This window comes from Phyllobates terribilis, unplaced genomic scaffold (assembly GCF_046119375.1).
Source record: "Phyllobates terribilis strain yellow unplaced genomic scaffold, ASM4611937v1 Scaffold_5__5_contigs__length_657084704, whole genome shotgun sequence".
NCBI classification, from domain to species: Eukaryota; Metazoa; Chordata; class Amphibia; order Anura; family Dendrobatidae; genus Phyllobates; species Phyllobates terribilis.
In genome coordinates, this window is record NW_027362765.1 from 60,077,509 (window position 1) to 60,102,716 (window position 25,208).

A 25,208-nucleotide genomic window follows, 5' to 3' on the forward strand; every position below is an offset into this window, starting at 1 on the left:
ACTCAGCGGGAGGCCGCACGTAGCCATCTATACACAGCGGGAGGCCGCATGGCGCCCCCCCAGAGACAGCAGGAGGCCGCACAGCGCCATCTATACTCAGCGGGAGGCCGCACATAGCCATCTATACACAGCGGGAGGCCGCACGGCGCCCCCCCCAGAGACAGCAGGAGCCCGCACGTAGACATCTATACTCAGCGGGAGGCCGCACGTAGCCATCTATACACAGCGGGAGGCCGCACGGCGCCCCCCCAGAGACAGCAGGAGGCCGCACAGCGCAATCTATACTCAGCGGGAGGCCGCACGTAGCCATCTATACACAGCGGGAGGCCGCACGGCGTCCCCCCCAGAGACAGCAGGAGCCCGCACGTAGCCATCTATACTCAGCGGTAGGCCGCACGTAGCCATCTATACACAGCGGGAGGCCGCACGGCGCCCCCCCCAGAGACAGCAGGAGGCCACACAGCGCAATCTATACTCAGCGGGAGGCCGCACGTAGCCATCTATACACAGCGGGAGGCCGCACGGCGTCCCCCCCAGAGGCAGCAGGAGGCCGCACAGCGCCATCTATACTCAGCAGGAAGCCACACGTAGCCATCTATACACAGCGGGAAGCCGCACGGCGCCATCTCTACACAGCAGGAGGCCGCACGGCGCCATCAATACACGTCGGGGGGCCGCACGGCGCCATCTATACATAGCGGGGGGGCGCACGTAGCCATCTATACACAGCGGGGGGCCGCACGTAGCCATCTATACACAGCGGGGGGCCGCACATAGCCATCTGTACACAGCGGGGGGCCGCACGGCGCCCCCCCCCAGATACAGCAGCAGGCCGCACGGCGCCAACTATACTCAGCAGGAGGCCGCACGCAGTCACGCACACACACAAACATATACAGACATATACATACACGCATAAACACATTTGAAACACAAAAATACATATAAACAGACATGACACAATGATATCTGCCCACACACACACACATACAAACAGACATGACACAATGACATCTGCCCCCCCACACACAAACAGACATCACACAATGACATCTGCCTACACACACACACACACACACATACATACACACATACACACACAAACAGACATCACACAATGACATCTGCCTACACACACACACACACACACATACATACACACATACACACACAAACAGACATCACACAATGACATCTGCCTACACACACACAAACAGACATCACACAATGACATCTGCCTACACACACACACACACACAAACAGACATCACACAATGACATCTGCCCACACACACACACACAAACAGACATCACACAATGACATCTGCCCACACACACACACACACAGACATCACACAGACATCACACAATGACATCTGCCCACACACACACACACACACACACATACAAACAGACATCACACAATGACATCTGCCTACACACACACACACATACACATCACACAATGACATCTGCCCACACACATACACATCACACAATGACATCTGCCCACACACACACATACACATACACACACACACACACACACACACACACACATACACACACACACACACACACACACTCACTCACCATCCCCCGGCTCGGCTCCAGTCCTCCTGGCTCCTGCTCCTCTCCCATGGTAAGTAGCAGTGCAGGCCGGGCGCGCACTGCGTGATGTCACAGCTAGGAGACACGGCCGCGCACAGGGCCGTGTCTCCTAGCAGTGACGCGGCCGGGCCAGCACAGGGAAGTTAACTGCTGCAGTGCTGGCCCGGCCGATGAAGAAGTAGCGGCGACTGCTGCTGGGGGAGCGGTAAGGGGCCCCCCCTCCCGCCACTGCTACCGGTATGTGCCGCGGCGGCCCGCACATATAATGAGGGCAATCCAGCATTAGACACCCCACCCGGAGCCGCGGGCCCTCTGCAGGCTCGGGGCCCCGGGCGGTCGCCCGGATTGCCCTCATTATAATCCGCCTATGTGTACAGACTTTCCTTAAAGTCAGTTAGGGCATGGGGCTCCCCTGAGTACTTGGGCAGCCAGGCCGCTCCAGGGATGTAGGGCAGGGAAAAGGGCATCACCGCTGCTGCAGCTGCGTTGGTGGTAGTGGGCGCCTCTGTGTCCGACATCTTTCTCCCCCCTAGTTAAGCGTGGCCTAACTTCCGACGATCCTCTTCTGTAGGCCGCGGCTCCGCTGCTGCTGCTCTGGACGAGGACCTTGCGTCGCGTCCTGATGACGTCAGCGTCGTTCTCTCTCCCTTCCAGGACCTTGCGCAGCATCGGTGCGTGGAGCGGAGCTTCGGATCTCGCGCGGTTTGGACGTCCACGCCCCTCTTCTTCCCGCGCGGCGTCCTGAAGATGGCGTCCGACGGTGGGAAAACGACTTCGGATGGCGGGAAAACAGCTGAAGATGGCGGGAACCGACTGAAGATGGCGGGAAACGGCTCCGGATGGCGGGAAACCTCTTTTCAGGTAAGTGCAAAGTCTCTTTCAGGCACGCAATACCCGTTTGTGGCGGGTTGGTTTCAATCTTGCCGACTACGCCAAAGCTGACTCACCCCCTGGGCCGTGGGGCACTCGGATCCGGGCAATAGGGGAACGATGGGAGTAGTAGTGGCAACCCGGTTCCGTGGCTCAGGGTGGTCAGGCCAGTGGTAGTCTGTTATGCGCTATTGATTATGTCCGACTGCGCCACCCGTGGATTGCGGTTATTAGGAACCGCCGCTGCATGCAGACCGCTGGGGCTGATGAGGTGTGCAGCCAGGGTAGTGTGACTCCCCACGGGAAGAGTGCGGCCCCAGGGCAGTATAGTGGATGTTGGGAGTGATGGTAGTGAGAGTCCCAGTGCTGATAGTGCTGGAGGAGCAAGGAGCACGCAGACAACAGGTTGCAGTCCAGGGTTTTTACTAGAACAGGTAAATTGACCCATAAACAGTCCCGGCTAGGAGGGGACCTGGATGTCTGAGAGCAATGGGGAAATTGGCCCTGGTCAGGGTGAAGGTGTAGGCCTACCGTGCTTTCTGTGCTCCTTCTGGCTATCTCCTCGTTATAGGGTAACAGTCCACGTTTCCGAGCTTTCCGTGTACTCTCGCCTGTATGGCCTGCGACGTGGGTTCCTTTCTGCTCCCAGCCTTGTACGGCTTTGCTGGTCCCTTCTGTTGTGGCAGGGCCTCCAGGCTTCTTAGGCCAAGGAATATACAGTCCCCTGCGGACTGGTTATCTGCTGGAGGATGTAGAATCCTCCCAGCCTCAGACACCAAAGTCTGGTAAAGTAAGTCTTTTATCTGCCAAGACAGGCTCTCTTCGCCTCTTGTCTCTGGCTTGTGGCTCTCCTCCTGCCACACTTCCTCTTAGGTGCAATACAACTGTCTGTCCCTGCTCTGCTCTGGGACACGTCTCATTGCTGAGACAGGCCATCCAGTTTTCCCTAACCCTGCCCCCAGCACCAGCTTTTATAGGGGCAGCCTGCTCCCCCTACTGGCCTGAGACGGGAGGTACTGCATGCTAATGTTCCCCTGACTAGAGAACCTCCCCCTTGCTCTCAGACACAGCTTTAATATATTTTGTGGCATCCAGGCCAGGGTGACACAGTGTCACCTGAAGAAACTGATTGTGGACCCAGGCATTCGCCCACCTAGTTGGGTGCTTTGATGACATATGCCTGAGCATGCTGGTGGTGGTCAGGCTGGTAGTGGTCAGGTCTCTGCTGATCTCAGTATGGCACAGGTTGCAAATGACCATTCGTTCATTGTCCACACTTTCTTTAAGAAGCACCAGACTGGGGGAACACCTCATCCTTGGCCTGGGAACTTGATGCGTGTGGGTGCTCTGGGAAACTGTTGCCCACCTTCTCCCCCGGGCCACCCCACTGCCTCTTCTTGCCTATTTCGGTGATGTGGATCCCTCCTCCTTTGCACTGCTGGCCTCGCTCTGCATAGCACTTTCCCAGGTTGGGTCAGTGACTTCATCGTTAACCATCTTGTCTTCTCTTCTGCACTCTGGTCCTCCTGACTTGTTGGCTTAAAAACATCACTTGTTGGCAACTGTGTCTCATCATCATCTCCCTCTTGAGACACTATTGTTCACCACAGTCATCTTCTATTGACCATGGCTGCTCAAATATTTGTGCATCACTACACACAAGCTCCTCTGGTCCCTCTTGAAACATGCAGGGTGAGAGGTCAAAATCAATAAATGGAACTGTAAAGAGCTCCTCGAAGTGTCCAAGTGTGGGATCATTTGTCACCTGGGACTCACTATGGTGGGAAGAAGTAGGATCAGGGTGAGGATTATGTGGTTCAGACTCTTGGCTATTGAGACTGGACCGTGTGGAAGACAAAGTGGTGCTGGGAAACATACTGGAAGCATTTTTGGCCATCCAATCAACCACCTGTTCACACTGTACTGGCTTCAAGAGTGGTGTTCCGCGCCCCATTGCAAAGAGGGACAGGAAGCTAGGTCTTGTGGATGGGTATTTTTTTTGTGCTCCCTCAGCAGGCACAGTTTCACTTAGCCCACATCCATTTCCCCGTCCCTTCCAGCACGCCTTGCACATTTTAAATTAGGTAAATATGCCTGCAAACTTTACGGTACTAATAGGGAAAAAAAATATTTTGCCCTGACAATTACTATTGTTTTAACAGTGCAGCAGCAGTGGTGGTATACTAGTACTGCAATAATAATATTAAACCCTGCCTAGATGCCTCTAATTCTAAACTTTCCCTCCACTGAATGCAGGTGTAAGGTGCCCCAGCGAGGTAGTCGTGGGTGAGCTGTAGCCCCCTCTCGCTCTGGCACCCTACAGACAATAAGTGTCTTCCCTCTGATGTGTGGCTGTGTATGTGGGGCTCTCCACTTACTTCAAACCATCCGATCGTGGCTGTCTCCAGGCATTTCTCTTCTGGGACCAGGGCAGCAATAAATTCAGAGGACACGAGGTTCTTAACCAGAACTTGAACTTTACTTGGGGAAGAGGAATATGTACAATATTTACAGGCAGATATAATGGATAAGGCCCGACAGGTTATCATCTCTCTCACAGGCGCTGGCAACTCCTTCAGCCCTGGTTCCCTCTTTAAATTAAGCATCTCTGTGACGCTAATCTCTGGCCCAAGAGACTCTTCTGCAATACCAACAGTGATCTGGATCCGATATCTCTTCCCCACGTCTTAGCCTGGAGTCCTATTTATCTTCCTCTGCTTCCTGCAGACTAGAAGTGCCCCGGGTCCTCACTACCTTTGATGAGTTTCTCCGGCCAGCTAACAGGACTCTTGCTCTTGCGTAGGGAGACTTTCACACTGGTGATCCCACTGTCTGAGGGTATGGAGTTCCCGTCTACCCTAGCAGCCAATATACTCAGGCTGCCTGTATGATTCTCTGTCCTATCTCTTACTAAAGAATCACTTCCTGATTCTGGAAACTAAACAGAGATTTTCCTAATGTGCCCACCATCAGTGAGCTGTCATCACACAGCATTAACTCATCACTGTCTGTAACACGGCTAGCAGACTCAACCTGACATCTGCACCCAGGACAGTAGCATCTTGTGGCTGTTTACAGGTACTGCAGCCCACAAGGAATTATGCCAGGAACAAGCTCTATATCACTCAAGGCTTGATCAGGGCACTAAGTTCCCCCTCTACTCTACTGACCGGACCACTAAAGCTAACCTCTTAGCTTGGTCTACCAACCGTTCAGAGAGGTCTGACTTCAGGAACACTTGCTTTAACTATCTCAGTGCCAAGGGAAGGCTACGCCCTTCCCCACTATTACACAGGTAACATCAATTTTATTACAGAAAGGAAAATATTTAGCCCTGAAAAGGACTGCTGTTTTAATGCTGCAGGAGTATACTCCTATAGCAATATTATTATACCCTGACTATATCCCTGTTCTAAACGATGCTCTCCCTCCTATAACAACTCTCCCTGAACTGCTTTCTGAACAGAGTGTGCAAAGCATCTCGTTACTGTGTCTTATATTACACCCCATGACGCGATGTGGCTAGCCAATTACAGTAATGCCAGTAGCCAACATGACTAAAGCATTACCATGCATTGTGGGCAATACCCGCATGTTCATTGACTTGAGCATGGCGCTTGAGCACCCGCGATACTCGGTCGAGTGACAAGTGTGCCCGAGCACCCCGATGCACCCTAAAGTATCAAGCAGTAACGAGCATGCTTGCTCATCACTAGTCGTGACTTCATAACTTTTTAAGTAATATATGCCTGAACATAGGTTGCATGATTACATTTTTTCCATAGTTGGTAACTATTTTAGCTATTATAAACCTATAAACGACTTGGAAGATTAGCGCCAGTATAATAAAACATGGAGTTTTTATTGACACATATTTAAAATACAAAATAAAATACATAAAAAGTGGGAAGGAAACTAGAGCAGAAAAGAACTACACAAGCCAGTTATAAGATGATATATCCAGCATACAGAGCAAGTGCTCAAAATCACAAAAATCACTGAACCATAATTATGTTGATTAAATATATCGAATTATAAGAATTGAGAAATGTATCAAAATCAAATGACATAAAGTACAATTAGCTATAGTGCAAATCCGCTACCATTTAAATAAACAATAATAAAGTTGATCATTAATAATAAATCATTATATGACCTGGCTGATGAAAAGACCCCGACGCGCACGTTTCGCGGCATGCTTCTTCTTAGGGGAATGAGTATACTCATTCACTAAAGAAGAAGCAAGCCGCGAAACGTGCACGTCGGGGTCTTTTCATCAGCCAGGTCATATCATGATTTATGATATATTGATTTATTATTAATGATTAACTTTAGTATTCTCTCCGCCATTTTCTGATCACTGTTATTGTTTTTTACCTTATTCCATGGCCCTATGGAGGTGCAGCTTATTTGTACACTGGTTTATATGTACTGTGTATAAAGTATATTTTGCACTTGCAATATCTGTGGCCTTGAGAAGGTGCTTGCATTACTTGCACTATCAATTGCACCTTATAATTGTAGCTTGTTTGCACAGTTGCCCATATGCATTTTATGTGATTTTTTTCTGCACTTGCAGTATTTGTGGCCTCAGGGTGGTGCTTATTCTCTTTGCACCATTAATTTGCACTTTATTTAAATGGTAGCTGATTTGCACTATAGCTAATTGCACTTTATGTGATTTGATTTTGATACATTTCTCAATTCTTATAATTCGATATATTTAATCAACATAATTATGGTTCAGTGATTTTTGTGATTTTGAGCACTTGCTCTATATGGTGGATATATCATGTTATAACTGGCTTGTGTAGTTCTTTTCTGTTCTAGTTTCCTTCCCACTTTTTATGTATTTTATGTTGTATTTTAAATATGTGTCAATAAAAACTCCATGTTTTATTATACTGGCGCTAATCTTCCAAGTCGTTTATAGGTTTATAATGCTTTATATGGAAGTGATCTTGAAATTTTTGGGTTAAAAATTTTTTGGGGGATTATTTTAGCTATTAGCGGCTCAAAGACTAAAGTCAGCTAATTTGTAAATCTCTATATGCAACTAGTTTACGATATGCAAAATATATTTTTACAATGGTTTTTGTTTTCTCATTGGCCAATGACAAGGTAATGTTTTTTTATTTATGCTTAATTTGTTTGTATGCACATTATTTTCCTTTCTATGTGCACAATTTTTCCAGTAATGCATTTAATGTTTAGAGAGTTGAGGGGATTTTTTAATATAATAAAATATATACTAATTAATTATTTATTTATCCTCTTGTATTTATTGGTGTACTTATTAGTTCAGGATTGTTTATGTCCTTTTTTCTACTAATATTTAGTATACAAAAAAAAATCACCCAAATAATTTACTATTTTAGATCATTTGAAGTCCTAAAAATTTCCTTTGGTGCGGCCCTCCATTTTTTCTATTCTTGTGTGAAAGGCAGTTTATCGCCTAAGAGCTGGTAGAATAATGAGTGTTCTCGGGCAAGATTGAAGCACGGTGAAGGTTCCTTGTAAGTATGGAGCTGAATTTAAGTCAACGGCTTTGGGAATTTGGTAAAGATTAATGGTGTCTTCATTGCTGAGAAATACTTATTTATCATGCAGTACCATCAGAGAGGCATGATGCAGTAGGACAAAGACCCCAAACATGTAGCCAAGGTGTAACATACCTGGCGGCGTCCTTGCATAGTGGTCCATCTCCCACTGTGCAAGAGCGCGCACTTGATCTCCTGTCCAGAATGTCTCTCTGGCTTCCCTCCATGCTGTCTGTTTGTGTCTGTTTCTGCTGCTTAAGGGCGGCGCCCGATCACTTCCTGCTTTTTGTACCTGCTGTGGGTCACACCTCTTGTGCGTCCTCAGCCTATTGCTGTCTGTCACCTGGTATATAGCTCAGCTGCGCCCATCTATCCCGGCCTGAGCATAGTGTTTCTTTCAGTGTGTGCTTGCACTCTGAAGGTGCCAGGTCCCGTTCTGTGTTCTCTTTTCTGCCTATCCTGGAGGCTGTATTTCCAGGCCTGTCTGAACACGCTCCTAGCCTGTTCCTCCTGCCTTCTAGGGGCCGATTACCTAGACCTGTTCCTGTATCTTGTCTGACCTGTCTGAACACGCTCCTAGCCTGTTCCTCCTGCCTTCTAGGGGCCGATTACCTAGACCTGTTCCTGTATCTTGTCTGACCTGTCTGAACACGCTCCTAGCCTGTTCCTCTCGCCTTCTAGGGGCTGATTTCCTAGACCCGCTCCTGTATCTTGTCTGTCCTGTCTGAACACGCTCCTTGCCTGTTCGTCCTGCCTCTCTGGGGGCCGTATTCCCAGACCCGCTCCTGTATCCCGCTGCAGTGTCGGTCTCCTCCGTACACTCAGTTCCAGTCTGAACTCTCTCCTATCCTTTACCTGTTTTGCCTCTATGTCCGTTCCCTTCCTTTTTCTGCAGAGTCTGAACTCGTACCTAACTCCTGCTTGTTGTCTCTGTACTCCCGTTTGTGAGTTTGTGGTCCACTCGCTACTTCACTGCAAGTACCCTGTGGGTGTCTGGCTCTGCCTTTCCCTTCCTGTCTGTTCCGTGTGAACAGAGCCCTGTCCCCCCTACTCAGCCTAGCCTGCTCTGACTCCTTTGCTCGCTGCTCCGGCAGTCCTGTCCTGCCCTGCTTCTGCCCGCTGCTCCGGCAGTCCTGTCCTGCCCTGCTTCTGCCCGCTGCTCCGGCAGTCCTGTCCTGCCCTGCTTCTGCCCGCTGCTCCGGCAGTCCTGTCCTGCCCTGCTTCTGCCCGCTGCTCCGGCAGTCCTGTCCTGCCCTGCTTCTGCCCGCTGCTCCGGCAGTCCTGTCCTGCCCTGCTTCTGCCCGCTGCTCCGGCAGTCCTGTCCTGCCCTGCTTCTGCCCGCTGCTTCGGCAGTCCTGTCCTGCCCTGCTTCTGCCCGCTGCTCCGGCAGTCCTGTCCTGCCCTGCTTGTGCTCGCTGCTCCTGCAGCCCTGTCCTGCTCTGTTCTTGCCCACCGCTTCGGGCGTTCCCTCTCTGCTGTGGTTGTCTACCGCATCTGCGGTTCTGTGACCCAGTCTGTACTGGGTCTTAACCTTTCTGTGCTCCAGCCCGTCCTTTCGGCCAGTACCTCCCTGCCTGCATACTCGCCTGTATCCACCCATCTGCATACCTGCCGTGTTTGCTTATATCCACCAGTCTGTGCCAGCCTAACCTGCCTGTTCCTGAGTCCCAGTGTGTACTGGGTCCTATCCCGCCTGTGTTCCTACCTGCTAGTGCCTCCCTGTCTGCACTCTAGCTGTGCTTGCCTGTACCCCTCTACCTGTATTGTTCCTGAGTCCCAGTGTGTACTGGGTCCTATCCCGCCTGTGTTCCTACCTGCTAGTGCCTCCCTGTCTGCACTCTAGCTGCGCTTGCCTTTACCCGCCTGCCTGCATACCAGTCGTGCCTGCCTATACCCTCCAGTCTGTGCGCCAGCCTAACCAGCCTGATCCAGTAATCCCTGTGTGGGTCAACCCCCGTGTCCGGAGTTTGACCTGGTCCCTCTGCCCGGTTTCTCCCTGGTGCACTGGCGTCGTATGCCGTCGTGCCATCTTGGTCGGATCGGCCAGATACTTAGTCACGCCCCTCCAGGCACTCTCCGGTTCATGGTCCAGTGGAATCACTACAATCACACGCACACGCCGCTCAGCCCGGGCGTGTGCATAACAGCATGCTCAGGCCATGGTTCCCGTTGAGCCCCACGGCCTTCGCTCTCTGAGAAGTTTTCCAGCGAATACATGCATTAAAATAAATAAATAAATATTTTTTTTTTCCTTTAGCTGAGTTCCAGGCGAATTACGCACCCGTCCAGATGGATCTATCTGCTCTCGTTCCCGCGGATCCGCTACGTTATTATGGGGATCCTAGACAAAGTCGTGCATTTGTGGAGCAATGCATGCTACACTTCAAGTTCTACCCTCTATGTTTTCCCACCGATCGGGTTAAGGTGGCATTCATTATGTCTTACCTGGCGGGTGATGCCTTGGAATGGATCAACCCCCTATATGAAACACAGGATCCGATCCTCCTGGACCTAATGGCCTTCCTGGTGGCCTTTCTAATGGTCTTCGATGATCCTAACCCGGAGGCTCCTGCTGAAGCTTCACTTCCCAATATCCCGGAGCAGCCCCAATGGGTAATGTGTGTGGGTAGCGCAATAGTCCTCCAGCCCAATGAGACTACTGCCCACCCAGAATCCTCACAGGGTGACTACGCTTTCCGGAATACTTCTCCCAACCTCAAGAGGCAGTCCAGACGTGCTAGACATAGAGGCAAGCCGTCACGCCAGGGTCTGTCCTCCCTGAGACCTCCTGACCCCAACCTTGAAGTCCCTACTGAAGCTTCATCTCCCTGTATCCCGGAGAAGCCCCAACGGGTAATGTGCGTGGGTAGTGCACCAGTTCTCCTGCCCGAAGAGACTTCTGCCCATCCAGACTCCACACAGGAGAACTTCCTGCACCCGGCATCAGATGCTTCACCCACTTTAACCGGTGTGCATGTCCAAGGATGCTCCAAAGCTGTGGTTACCTCAGAGTCTGTGCACCTCTACTACCTGGCGGAGGACCCCCTGTTGCCTCCTGAATCCTCCGGGATACCACTCGATGACAAATGGAGAGAGAATTCTCTACACCCGGTACTCGATACTTTGTCCGCTTCGTCCTGTGAGCCTGACAATGGGTACCCCAAAGTGGTAGTTACCCCCGAGTCTCTACACCCCTCCGACCAGGCGGAGGACCTCCAGTTGTCTCCTGAACCCTTCGGGGTGCTACCTGGTAGCGAAAGGACAGAGACTCTCCTATACTCTGTACCTGATACCTCGCTCGCTTCGTCCAGTGAGTCCAACCTAGTGTACTCCGAAGCAGAGGTTACTCCCGAGTCTCTACACCCCTCCGACCAGGCGGAGGACCTCCAGTTGTCTCCTGAACCCTTCGGGGTGCTACCTGGTAGCGAAAGGACAGAGACTCTCCTATACTCTGTACCTGATACCTCGCTCGCTTCGTCCAGTGAGTCCAACTTAGTGTACTCTGAAGCAGTGGTTACTCCCGAGTCTCTACACTCCTCTGACCAGGCGGAGGACCTCCAGTTGTCTCCAGAACCCTTCGGGGTGCCACCTGGTGGTAAATGGACAGAGACTTTCCTATATCCTGGATCTGATACCTCGCTTGCTTCGTCCAGTGAGTCCGACCTAGTGTACTCTGAAGCAGAGGTTACCCGTGAGTCTCTACACCCCTCTGACCAGGCGGAGGACCGCCAGTTGTCTCCAGAACCCTTCGGGGTGCCACCTGGTGGAGAATGGACAGAGACTTTCCTATACTCGGTACCCGATACCTCGCCTGCTTCGTCCAGTGAGTCCGACCTAGTGTACTCTGAAGCAGATGTTTTCTCTGAGCCTCTGCACTCTTCTGACCCGGCGGAGGACCTCCAGTTGTTTCCTGAATCCTCCGGGGTACCACCAGAAAACAAAGACAGTGACTTTTCCTCATTATGTACCTGATAACCCGTCTATTTCTTCCTGTGAGCTTGTCAAGATGTACCTCGAAGCAGAGATTACCCCCAAGTCTCTGTCCCCCTCCAACCCGGTGGAGGACTTCCAGTTGTCTCCTGTACCCTCTGGGGTGCCACCTGAAAATATGTGGAGAGAGACTTCCTTGTGTGCTGTTCCTGGTACTCCACCCGTTTCGTCTGTTGCTAAGGGTGGCTGGATGGGAGGTAGCATCCTAGCTACCCAGAGGAGACCAGTTTTTCCGGTGGACAGTGGAAGTGATCTCTTCGAAGTGAAGAATTGTCCCTCGAATTCCCTGCGGAAGATTCTGGCAGGCCTGAAGAAGAGGGGGTGTAAGGGGGGGGGTACTGTAACATACCTGGCGGCGTCCTTGCATAGTGGTCCATCTCCCACTGTGCAAGAGCGCGCACTTGATCTCCTGTCCAGAATGTCTCTCTGGCTTCCCTCCATGCTGTCTGTTTGTGTCTGTTTCTGCTGCTTAAGGGCGGCGCCCGATCACTTCCTGCTTTTTGTACCTGCTGTGGGTCACACCTCTTGTGCGTCCTCAGCCTATTGCTGTCTGTCACCTGGTATATAGCTCAGCTGCGCCCATCTATCCCGGCCTGAGCATAGTGTTTCTTTCAGTGTGTGCTTGCACTCTGAAGGTGCCAGGTCCCGTTCTGTGTTCTCTTTTCTGCCTATCCTGGAGGCTGTATTTCCAGGCCTGTCTGAACACGCTCCTAGCCTGTTCCTCCTGCCTTCTAGGGGCCGATTACCTAGACCTGTTCCTGTATCTTGTCTGACCTGTCTGAACACGCTCCTAGCCTGTTCCTCCTGCCTTCTAGGGGCCGATTACCTAGACCTGTTCCTGTATCTTGTCTGACCTGTCTGAACACGCTCCTAGCCTGTTCCTCTCGCCTTCTAGGGGCTGATTTCCTAGACCCGCTCCTGTATCTTGTCTGTCCTGTCTGAACACGCTCCTTGCCTGTTCGTCCTGCCTCTCTGGGGGCCGTATTCCCAGACCCGCTCCTGTATCCCGCTGCAGTGTCGGTCTCCTCCGTACACTCAGTTCCAGTCTGAACTCTCTCCTATCCTTTACCTGTTTTGCCTCTATGTCCGTTCCCTTCCTTTTTCTGCAGAGTCTGAACTCGTACCTAACTCCTGCTTGTTGTCTCTGTACTCCCGTTTGTGAGTTTGTGGTCCACTCGCTACTTCACTGCAAGTACCCTGTGGGTGTCTGGCTCTGCCTTTCCCTTCCTGTCTGTTCCGTGTGAACAGAGCCCTGTCCCCCCTACTCAGCCTAGCCTGCTCTGACTCCTTTGCTCGCTGCTCCGGCAGTCCTGTCCTGCCCTGCTTCTGCCCGCTGCTCCGGCAGTCCTGTCCTGCCCTGCTTCTGCCCGCTGCTCCGGCAGTCCTGTCCTGCCCTGCTTCTGCCCGCTGCTCCGGCAGTCCTGTCCTGCCCTGCTTCTGCCCGCTGCTTCGGCAGTCCTGTCCTGCCCTGCTTCTGCCCGCTGCTCCGGCAGTCCTGTCCTGCCCTGCTTGTGCTCGCTGCTCCTGCAGCCCTGTCCTGCTCTGTTCTTGCCCACCGCTTCGGGCGTTCCCTCTCTGCTGTGGTTGTCTACCGCATCTGCGGTTCTGTGACCCAGTCTGTACTGGGTCTTAACCTTTCTGTTCTCCAGCCCGTCCTTTCGGCCAGTACCTCCCTGCCTGCATACTCGCCTGTATCCACCCATCTGCATACCTGCCGTGTTTGCTTATATCCACCAGTCTGTGCCAGCCTAACCTGCCTGTTCCTGAGTCCCAGTGTGTACTGGGTCCTATCCCGCCTGTGTTCCTACCTGCTAGTGCCTCCCTGTCTGCACTCTAGCTGTGCTTGCCTGTACCCCTCTACCTGTATTGTTCCTGAGTCCCAGTGTGTACTGGGTCCTATCCCGCCTGTGTTCCTACCTGCTAGTGCCTCCCTGTCTGCACTCTAGCTGCGCTTGCCTTTACCCGCCTGCCTGCATACCAGTCGTGCCTGCCTATACCCTCCAGTCTGTGCGCCAGCCTAACCAGCCTGATCCAGTAATCCCTGTGTGGGTCAACCCCCGTGTCCGGAGTTTGACCTGGAGTAGCACCTGGTCCCTCTGCCCGGTTTCTCCCTGGTGCACTGGCGTCGTATGCCGTCGTGCCATCTTGGTCGGATCGGCCAGATACTTAGTCACGCCCCTCCAGGCACTCTCCGGTTCATGGTCCAGTGGAATCACTACAATCACACGCACACGCCGCTCAGCCCGGGCGTGTGCATAACACAAGGTCATTAGTAACTATCCTGGAAGTGATAATACGGCCCTCACAAAGCCTTAACCTCAACATAATTGTGTCTGTGTGGGATTATTTGAAGAGACCAAAGGAATTTCACAAGGCCATATCCACAGAAGATATGTGGTTAATTCCACAAGATGTTTGGAGCTACCTCACTGTTGAGTTCTTTCAGAAACTGTGCGCAAGTTTACCTATTATATTGATGCTTTGATGCTGTTTTGAAGACGAAAGGTGGCCACAACAAATATTGATTTACTTTACATTTCTTTTTTATTCATTCACTTAGTTTATTTTTATCAATTAATAAAAAACAATTAACACATCTACTTTCGAAAGTATATTACTGTGCAGCATTTTTGCCACAACTGGCAAAAACTTTTACACAGTGCTCTAAGGTTACGTTCCCACAATGCGCTTTTAGGGCGTTTTTGACACCGCGTGTTTTTTGTTGCATCCATAACACAGCGTCTTACAATTCTAGCAAAGTGGATGTGATTTATAGAAATCTCATGCCCACTGTGCTTCTTTTTAACGCAATGTAAGCTCACATGCGGTGCGTTTTCCAAATCCGCAGCATGTCAATTACTCTTGCATGTACACTGAGATTTCTGTGCAGATTTTCCCCATAGACTTGCATTAGGTGCGAAAATTAAGCAGGTCAAAGACGCACATGCGCAAACGGATCAAAAATGGATGTAATCCGCACCCAAGTATGTCAATAAAGTTTTGTCAAAGCCAAATACCAGGAAGTATCCTGCAGAGCCCTGATCCACTCCTCTCACTGTAGACTGTTCATTCTTACTCTCTCCTCAGATTGAACTGAACTGGCTTTCTAAGATGGCTTCCCTATTTATACCTTCCTCTCATGTGCTCCTCTAAGCTACTTCCTCCACCCACACCCACTACATGGTTCCCCCCTCTCTGGGTTCCCCCCCACTCCAGCCAGGAAAGGGGCTCAGCAAGAACCAGAGGCATCTTGCCCCTCCTGCTGGCCTGGAGTGGTGTGTTGGATGCAGGTGTTAGGGTCCTGAGCTGTACTCCTTCCTTACCTGAGAGTGAGATACCACACCTCTGGTTGAGATGCAGTACCTCTGTAGCGACTGAACCCTCAGGGGCGCCACACTGACGTCACGTCAAGTGAGGCGTGACTCAGTGCTGGGGTCCAAGCGGTGGCTGCTGGGTTGTGGGTGGGATTATTCCCCGCGTCACACCGAGTATCCACTGTGCACTTTCCCAATGAATGGGGACAGGAAGAGCCCACAACCCAGTAGCCACCGATGGAACGCGAAAGAGGGACCCTCGGCTGCAGCCTGGACTTGTTGTGACATCAGCGATGTCAGACTCGGCTGCAGCCGGGGGTCGCGTGCCGTCTGTGAGCGCCCACCGATAGCGCCGCTCACAGGCAGAAACAGCACCAGGAGGTAATTAGAAAGAAGCTTCTATTTATCATTAAAACACATTGGCATATTTTTAAAAATACTTCACAACCCCTTTAATGTTAATCTTACACACATTGTTCATGTATAGCTGTATTATTTACAAACTAATGACTTTTCAGTAGCAAATAATCATTAGTATTTAACCCCTTAAGGACCGAGCCACTTTGTAGGTTAATGACCGGGCCAATTTTTTCAATTCTGACCACTGTCACTTTATGAGGTAATTACTCTGGAACGCTTCAACGGATCCCCCTGATTCTGAGATTGTTTTTTAGTGACATATTGTACTTCATGATTGTGGTAAAATTTCTTCGATATCACTTGCGTTTATTTGTGAAAAAAACAGAAATTTGGCGAAAATGTTGAAAATTTTGCAATTTTCAAAATTTGAATTGTTATGCTCTTCAATCATAGAGATATGTCACACAAAATAGTTGATAACATTTCCCACATGTCTATTTTACATCAGCACAATTTTGGAACCAAAATTTTTTTTTATTGGGGAGCTATAAGGGTTAAAAGTGGACCAGCGATTTCTAATTTTTCCAACAAAATATACAAAAACATTTTTTTTAGATCCACATCACATTTGAAGTGACTTTGAGGGGTCTATATGACAGAAAATACCCAAAAGTGACACCATTCTAAAAACTGCACCCCTCAAGGTGCTCAAAACCACATTCAAGAAGTTTATTAACCCTTCAGGTGATTCACAGGAACTGAAGCAATGAGGAAGAAAAAAATTAACATTTAACTTTTTTCCCCAAAATATTAAATTTAGACCAATTTTTTTTTATTTTCACAAGGGTAACAGATAAAAATGGACCCCAAAATGTATTGTGCAATTTCTCCTGAGCACGCTGATACCAAATATGTGGCAGAAAACCACTGTTTGGCTGCACGGCAGGGTTCGGAAGTGAAGGAGCGCCATTTGTCTTTTTGAATTCAAAATTTGCTGGAATAATCAGCGAACGCCATGTTGCGTTTGGAGAGCCTCTGATGTGCCTAAACAGTGGAAACCCCCCACAAGTGACCCCATTTTGGAAACTAGACCCCTCAATAAACTTATCTAGATGTGTGATGAGCACTTTGAACCACCAGGTGCTTCACAGAAGTTTATAACATAAAGACGTGAAAAAAAAAAAATCACAAAAATTTTCTTTTAGCCCCCAATTTTTTATTTTCACGAGGGTAACATGAGAAAATGGACCCCAAAAGTTGTTGTGCAATTTCTCCTGAGCATGCCAATACCCTATATGTGGCAGAAAACTACTGTTTGGGCGCACGGCAGGGTTCGGAAGGGAAGGAGCGCCATTTGACTTTTTGAATTCAAAATTTGCTGGAATAATGAGCGGATGCCATGTTGCGTTTGGGGAGCCCTTGATGTGCCTAAACAGCGGAATTCCCCAACAAGTGACCATATTTTGGAAACTAGCCCCTTAATGAACTTATCTAGATGTGTGGTGAGCACTTTGAACCCCCAGGTGCTTCACAGAAGTTTATAACGTAGAGCCGTGAAAATAAAAAAAAAAAAATCACAAAAAAATTCTTTTAGCCCCAAATTTTTTATTTTCACAAGGGAAACATGAGAAAATTGACCTCTCATTTTGTTGTGCAATTTCTCCTGAGTACGCCAATACCCTACATGTAATTGGCAACTCCTTTTGAGGCACAGTGCAAGGGTCAGAAAGGATAGAGCACCATATTATAGTACAGATTTTACTGTTATAGTTGGAGGGTGCCATGACCAACTAGAAGATCCCCTGAGGTGCCTTAACAGCAGATTCCCCCATAAATTACCCTATTTTACAAACTACACCTCTCAATGAACTCATCTAGGGGTGCAGTGATCATACTGACACCAAGGGTGTGCCACAGAAATTTATTCCATTGGGCTGTGAGGAAAAAATAACTACATTTTTACCGCAAAAATTTTGTTTTAGCCGCAGATTTTACAGTTTCACACTGGGATAATGGATGAAAATGGCACCAAAATTTGTCCCATAATTTCTGCTGAATGTGGCAATATCTCATATGTGGCTGTACAGTACTGCTTAGCCACACCGCGACACTCGGGAGGGACGAAGCGTTATTTGCCTCCTGGAGCGTAGATTTTCCTAGAATAGTTTGCGGACTCCATATACAAAGCCCCTAAATGCTAGAAGAGCAGAATTCCCCCTCAAGTGACCTCATTTTGGAAATAATACCCCTGCCAAACATGTGGACACTAAATGTGGTTTAGACACACTATACACACTGCGGTGCTCAGAAGGGACGGGGGATTTGGATTTGGGAGCACAGAATTTGCTGAATTTCTTTTGGGTGGCGAGGAGCCATTTTGCTTTTCCAGAGCCTTTGTACTACCAGTAACGTGGAAGGCCCCTATATTTCCATTAACACATGACAGACCTGAGTGGGGGCTTTTATGTGAAGCTTTTATTTTGAACATTTTACATAACATTTTAGATCACATTTATCCGGAACTCTACACTGAGCACTTACTTTGGGGTTGCCATCTAAATCTGAGGCAGCAGAGTTACTCTGGACTCCGTGTGGCCTCTGTTCAGCGTTATCCTTCTTTTCAGAGGTGCACAAAACTGTGGCTGACCGCGCTTTTATTTACGACTAAAAAGATGGACACAGCCAAATCATAGGTCAGACAGCGTCCACAGTGCCTCCATCTGCCTCATTACAGGGAATCTTCCGCCGGGGGTTTCTGTCTGAATCACTTATTTCAGAGATTTACACGGAAACCCCGATGTAAGCGCTCAGCGCAGAGCGCAGGATAAATGTGCGCCGAGCCTTACTACGATCTTTGGGAGGCAGAATGAACAAATCAGCAGCAGGTGAAGAATTGGTTTTATTTATCTTTTACGCCGTTCCTCGTGCAGTATAAAAGTGATTAGATGACTTTATTCTTCGGGTCAGTGTGATTACAGCGATGCCAGATTCATATCGGATTTTCATGATTGACAGCTGTAAATCACTAAAAGACGCTTTTTTAAAAAAAAAAATACTGGAATGTTTGCATCGCCATATTTAGAGAGCTATAATTTTTCCATATTTCGGCCGACAGAGTCATGTGACAGCTTGTTTTTTGCGGGACAACTTGACGTTTTTATTGGTACCATTTTCTGGCAAATTAAATTTTTTGATTGCTTTCTATTCTGATTTTTGGGAGGCAGAATGAACAAAAACCAACAATTCAGGATTTTTGTTGTTGCTATTGTTACTTGTGTGGTAAAATTGATAAGGCAGCTTTATTCTTTGGGTCAGTGCGTTTACAGAGCTACTACATTTTTGTAATTTTTTTATGTTTTTTGCGCTTTTACATAATAAAACTTTTATGAAAAAAATAATTATCTTTGCATCGCTTTATTCTGAGCGCTGTAACTTTTTAATTTTTTCGGCTGATGTAGCTGTATGGCAGCTTGACTTTTGCGGGACAAGATGACGTTTTCAGCGGTACCATTTTTACTTACATTCGTCTTTTTGATCGCGTTTTATTCCACTTTTTTCCAGCGGTATGATGAAAACTTATAGTTTTTCGTGTTTTTTTTTACGCTGTTCACTCAAAGGGTTAACTAGTGTGACACGTTTATAGATCGAGTCGTTCCGGACGCAGCGATACCAAATATGTGTACTTTTTTGTTTATTTTTATTTTTTTACCTAAAAATCTGTATTTATCAGTGTAATATATATATTTTTTTTTACAATTTTTTTTTTTAACTTTTTTACTTAGTCCCACCATGGCACTTTCACTTTTTTCATAGGTGTAATGTATTGCAATGCACTAGCACTAGCATTGCAATACATTATACCTCTATTGAAAGCTCCTAAGACTATGATGTGCATTGGTCTCAGGAGCTTTCCGTAGCTTGGTGACCTGGAGGTCGTCATGACGACCCCTGGTCACCATGGCAACGGTCGGGTCCCCGCGATGACGTCTCGGGGGCGCCGACCTGAAGGCAGAGGGAGCTCCGAGCCCTCTGCCTGTCTCCTGAATGCTGCGATTGCGCTCGATCGCAGTATTCAGGATGTTAACAGCTAGGGGCGGCGCTGACACCGCTCCTGGTTGTTTAGTGCCGCAGCTCAGCCACTAGCAGCGCTGAGCTCCGGCACTGATAGAGCAGCAGATGCTGAAATTTCAGCGTCTCCTGCTCCATCATGCTGGGATCAGTCAGTCAGATTGACTGACCGATCGCAGTGATCTGGGTGCAGCGACCGCCGGCATAGGTCCCTGCACCCCTTCTTGTGCCGCTCAGCTGTCACAGACAGCTGTCAGCACTGAACTGGCACAGCGTGTTTACTCGCTGTGCCAGTTCAAAGCTATTACGGACACTGCACCGCAAGTGCCGTGCAGTGTCCGTCATTGAGCGCTATGGGGTTAAATACATTTACTAATCTAGGAGTCTAAATTGTTTTCTCTTTTAGGCATGTGACTTTTCCTTATGATAACTTTACAATAAGATTATAATAAGAAATTGGCTACTTCCTTGTGTGTACTTTGTGATGTCTAACAAGATCTGATTTCTTGTTAAAATCTTTTCCACATTCTGAACATGAAAATGGCTTCTCATCTGTATGAATACTCTGATGGACAATAAGTTCTGATCTCCTGTTAAAACATTTCCCACACTCTGAACATGAAAATGGCTTCTCCCCTGTGTGAATTCTCTGATGTCTAACAAGATCTCGTTTCTTCATAAAACATTTCCCACATTCTGAACATGAAAATGGTTTCTCCCCTGTGTGACTTCTCAGATGTGTATCAAGATATGATTTCTGAACAAAACATTTCCCACACTCTGAACATGAAAATTTCACTGTGTGAATTTTCTGATGGGTAACAAGTTTGCATTTCTCTTTAAAATCTTTTCCACATTCTGGACATTGATATGACTTCTCCCCTGTGTGAAATCTCTGATGGACAATAAGTTCTGATTTCCTTTTAAAACATTTACAACATTCTGAACATGAAAATGGCTTCTCACCTGTGTGTCTTTTCTGATGCTTAACAAGATTTGATTTCAAGGTAAAACATTTCACACATTCTGAACATGAAAATGGCTTCTCCCCTGTGTGAATTCTGTGATGTCTAACAAGATCTGAATTATTGATAAAACTTTTTCCACATTCTGAACATGAAAATGGTTTCTCCCCTGTGTGAATTTTCTGATGTGCAGTAACATGTGATTTGTGAGCAAAACATTTCCCACATTCGGAACATAAAAATGGCTTCTCCCCTGTGTGACTCCTCAGATGTGCAGCAAGTTGTGATTTGTGAGCAAAGCATTTCCCACATTCTGAGCATGATAATGGTTCCGCCGCTACATGAGCTCTTATATGTTCAACAGGTATTCCCTGACTTTTGTTTTGCACATTGGTCATTGATGAAGCAGAAGAAAGGATCCACTGAAAAGAATCAGATGATAAATCTTTACTGTGAAGGGCTTGAGGTGTATTTAGAATAATGGAATGTTCTTGACGATTATCTGTTATGATACCATGACCATTTGCTGCAAAATCTAAAAGTATCAGATATCCCTCTGAGCTTCTGGAATGGTTATCTGCCAAGAATAAAAGTGATTGTTATTTTTAAATAACAGTGCCTTGAAATTCAATTATTATTTACATTATACACTCCTCAACATTAAAATTGCAACACCAAGACGGAAAAGTCCTGGAGTTATGAAAATCGCCAAATCCATAGAAATGTTAATAGTATGCAATTGAATAAAAAATGAAAACAAAATTTTCAAAACATCTCGTTTGGTTTAGTTTGTATGTGGGCTATGCTCAGAAAAACACGCAGTTACTTACCTTGGCTGCTATCAATGAGGATTAATGGTTGTCTGAAGAAAGTTCTGCCTCACTGAATGCATTTGGCAAGGAAAATCATCAAGATCTGTTGCTGGCAGCTCCTTTTGCCATTTCTGACCAATGACATCCCAAATGTGTTTAATGGGAGACAAGTAGTGAGGTACTGCAGGGCATGGTAGCACGTTTAAGCCAAGTAGGATCATTCACAGTAGCATAAGCAACATGCAGCCTGGTGCTGTTGTGTTAAAAAAATGGCTCCTGGGACAATTTCATGTTCCCTTTTGAAGGTGTGTTTATGATGCTACCCACGTGGTATCCAAACCAATTTCTGGCTATCACTATGTCCAAGCCAAAAGGGGGACTCATCGCTGAACAAGATAGACTTCCATTCCAGACTCCATTGTCACCTTGCTCTGCACTATGATGACCTTTGAGAGTGGTGACATGAGGTTACACCTGTAGCTTGAAGTTTGGCTTGTAGCCCAATGTTGGACAAATGCCTACAGACACTGTTTGACGCCTTATGCTTGGTACATGACTTCTAATTTCACTTGCAATACAGAATAGATCACTACATGAAATTCTTCAAGTATGACTACATGGGCAAAGCCATGAAGAGGTCTTCAGTAGAAAACATCACACCAGTCCTACTCCTGGTATTATTGTGTGAAGGGAGATCATATACGTTAGTGTACCTGAAATGAAGACTAGATTGGTCAGGCTAACAGCTGGGCGTTACACTGATTTTGTTGTTGAACTAGGGCTACAGCCATTTCTTCAAAGTGTCCCAGGAGCTTTTTTTCAACATGACAATGCAAGTCTACACATTTCTTATACTACTGTGAGCAGTCTACTTGACATGATACTGTGACCAGCAGTGTCTTCACAGTTGTCTCCCATCAAGAATATCTTCAACGTCGTTGGTCGGCAATTGCACAGGGAGCTGCCAGCAGCAGATCTTGCTGATTTGCCCAAATGCATTTAGAGCGGCAGGATGTTTGTTAGACAACTATTAATAACCTCATTGATAGCAGCCACAGTGTAGGGATTTCTGCATGTGGCATCCGTAATTGACACTGAATAAATCGAGATGTTTTGAATATTTTGTTTTCATTTTTTCATCACTTGCAGATCATTAACAGGTCTATTAATTCTGTGATTTCCAGAAATACATGACCTTTCCTTCTTGGTGTTGCAATTTCAATGTTGTACATTTTATGACACACCCATGTACCATAAATTGTAACCCAATTCAATCATCAGTTCACTAACACAGTAGACCACAAAGCAGGGACTAATAGATTATGATGTCAGGCCATCAGGTTGCGCTACTTCAAAATTTCACTTCTGCTGATGCCATCTTCTCTGTAAGTTCATGTTTCATTTCGCCTGTCATCCACTGTTTTCAATTAAATGATCAATGAAAAATCATAAAGGGGAGTGCATGTCAGTGCTATTAGGTGGTGTCTGTTTTATAGCTTTATACACTCTTTGACAGCTACATGCAGTCTTCCACAGAGCAAGACACATGGAAGGAGCAATATGGTCATGTACAAACCATGATTTTGGAGCAAGTCTAGAGTTTTTTACAGTCATAGCCAAAAGCTTTGGTACAGGCACAATTTTGGTTTTCACAACGTTTGCTGCTTCAGGGTTTTTCGATCTTTCTATGGTTACTAAAATACATTTATCAGCATTTCATAACTCTTTAAACTTTTAATAACTATATCAAGTTTATGCAAAGGCTCAATATTTATGGTGATGACTATTGATGAGCGAGCACTAAAATGCTCTGGTGCTCGTTTCTCGGTTCGGGCAAATCATAATGCTTGCATGCTCGACCCGAGCAACGAGCCCAATGTAAGTCAATGGGAAACTCGAGCATTTTTCTGGTGGCCCCCCCCCCGGAGGTATGCAGAAGGACTAAAAAATTGCCCAAATCGATTGGAACATTGCTGAAATGACATGGGAACAGCAAGGGGAAGACCCCTGGAAGCATTTCTGACTCCTAGGTCACTGCTGTGAACAATGTTGTCAGAGTGTTACGCCACTTGTACGGACTCACAATAAACATACAAAAACGAAGCCAAACTGGATTTTCCTGGAAAAAACATTAAGGAACATTCTTTCCAGAGTAATGACTTCTATAAAATACAAAAAAAATGTTCTGACACAAATACATTCAGCAGTAAATGATCATGATCAGACACATCCTGTTTCATTTATGAAGGAGGGGCTCTGAAAGTCACAAAGCCTATTTTTACAGGGCCATCAGGCAGACCTTACTATTGTTAAAGGGCCAGCAGTCGACCCTCACTATTGTTAGAGGGCCAACAGCCAACTATGTTTTGTTGTTCCCAATATTAAAGAGTGGGTCTCCTATGCTGTTATTGTGTATGCAGTGACTGCAAGGGCTGCCAAAAATTTGGACGCACCCAATACCCCTTTGAAGAGACGTAGAGGAGGGCCTCAGTAAAAAAAAAATGTTCCCATTATAAAGTAGTGGGTCTCCTATACTGTTATTGTGCATGCAGTGACTGCAAGGGCTGCCAAAAATTTTGACTCACCCCAATACCCCTTTGAAGAGACGTAGAGGAGGTCCTCATTCAAAAAACTGTCACTATTGTTAAGGAGTGGGTCTCCTATACTTGTAATGCCCATGCACTAAGTGCATGAGCTGAAAAACATTTACCCCAGGGGGGTATACATGAACATACTGTATAAATTACAGAATGTTAGAGGAAGTCCTCTAAAAAAATTTCCTACAGTCATGATAAACACCCTTAAAAAAATGATGTGGGTGTTGCATCACAGTGACCCTGGTGATATGGTGGTGGAGCATGAGGAGAAGGAGGACAACAGAAAATAGACAAAATCAGGAAGTGTATACCCATGTCTGTGTGTGAAGAGGTGCATAGGAATAGACCCCCCTAAAAAAAACACCGTATTTGACTTTATGTTCCACTGCTATTATCCGGTGGTGTTGAGAAGTCTGGCCCAATCCAGCATTTTGTCATTTTTTTAAGAGTCAGCCTGTCAGCATTTTGCATTGACAGGCTGATGCGCCTATCAGTTAAATTGCCTCCGGCGGCACTAAAAACCTGCTTTGACAAAACTCTACCGGCAGGGTAGGCCAGGGCCTCCAAGGCGTAGAGAGCCAGTTCTTGCCACGTATAATTATAAGGCACAGAGGAATCACGGAGGACGTTGGTATGGTCGGCAAGGTACTCCTTCAGCATCTTCCTCACTGGGAGGGGCTGAGAAAACTGGCCCAGACCTTAGACAATGTTCCCCTGCCTCTGCTGCATCGTATTTATGTCTCCCTCGCCTGTATTCCTTGGTTCTCCAATGAACTGTGACCTCTGCCGCCAGCATTTTCAGATGGGAATTTTTGTAATAATTCCTCAACAAGGGCTTTCTGGTACTGCAACATATTACTAGAACTCTCCGCCATGGGAATGAGAGATAGAAAGTTCTCCTTGTAGAGTGGGTCTAGAAGTGTGACCAACCAGTAATGACTGTCACCCAAAATGTGTACAATGCAGAGTCACGGGAAAGGCAACTGAACATAAACTCAGCCATGTGTGCCTGACTGCCAATAGGCAAGACTTCTCTGTCCTGACCAAGAGGACGACTGACCATGCTCTCCTTCTCATCTTC

The 25,208-nt window shown here is 47.4% G+C and overlaps 1 protein-coding gene across 1 annotated transcript in view; it reads right to left on the minus strand.

The window, feature by feature from the left end:
* Window positions 1-17,191: 17,191 nt before the first annotated feature.
* Window positions 17,192-25,208, minus strand: part of LOC141271996 (uncharacterized) — a 39,579-nt gene continuing 31,562 nt past the window's right edge. Inside the window, exon 7 of the mRNA XM_073682269.1 lies at window positions 17,192-21,295. Coding sequence (XP_073538370.1) covers window positions 20,214-21,295 — 1,082 coding nt within the window. The 3' untranslated portion in view covers window positions 17,192-20,213. The remainder of the gene's footprint in view (window positions 21,296-25,208) is intronic.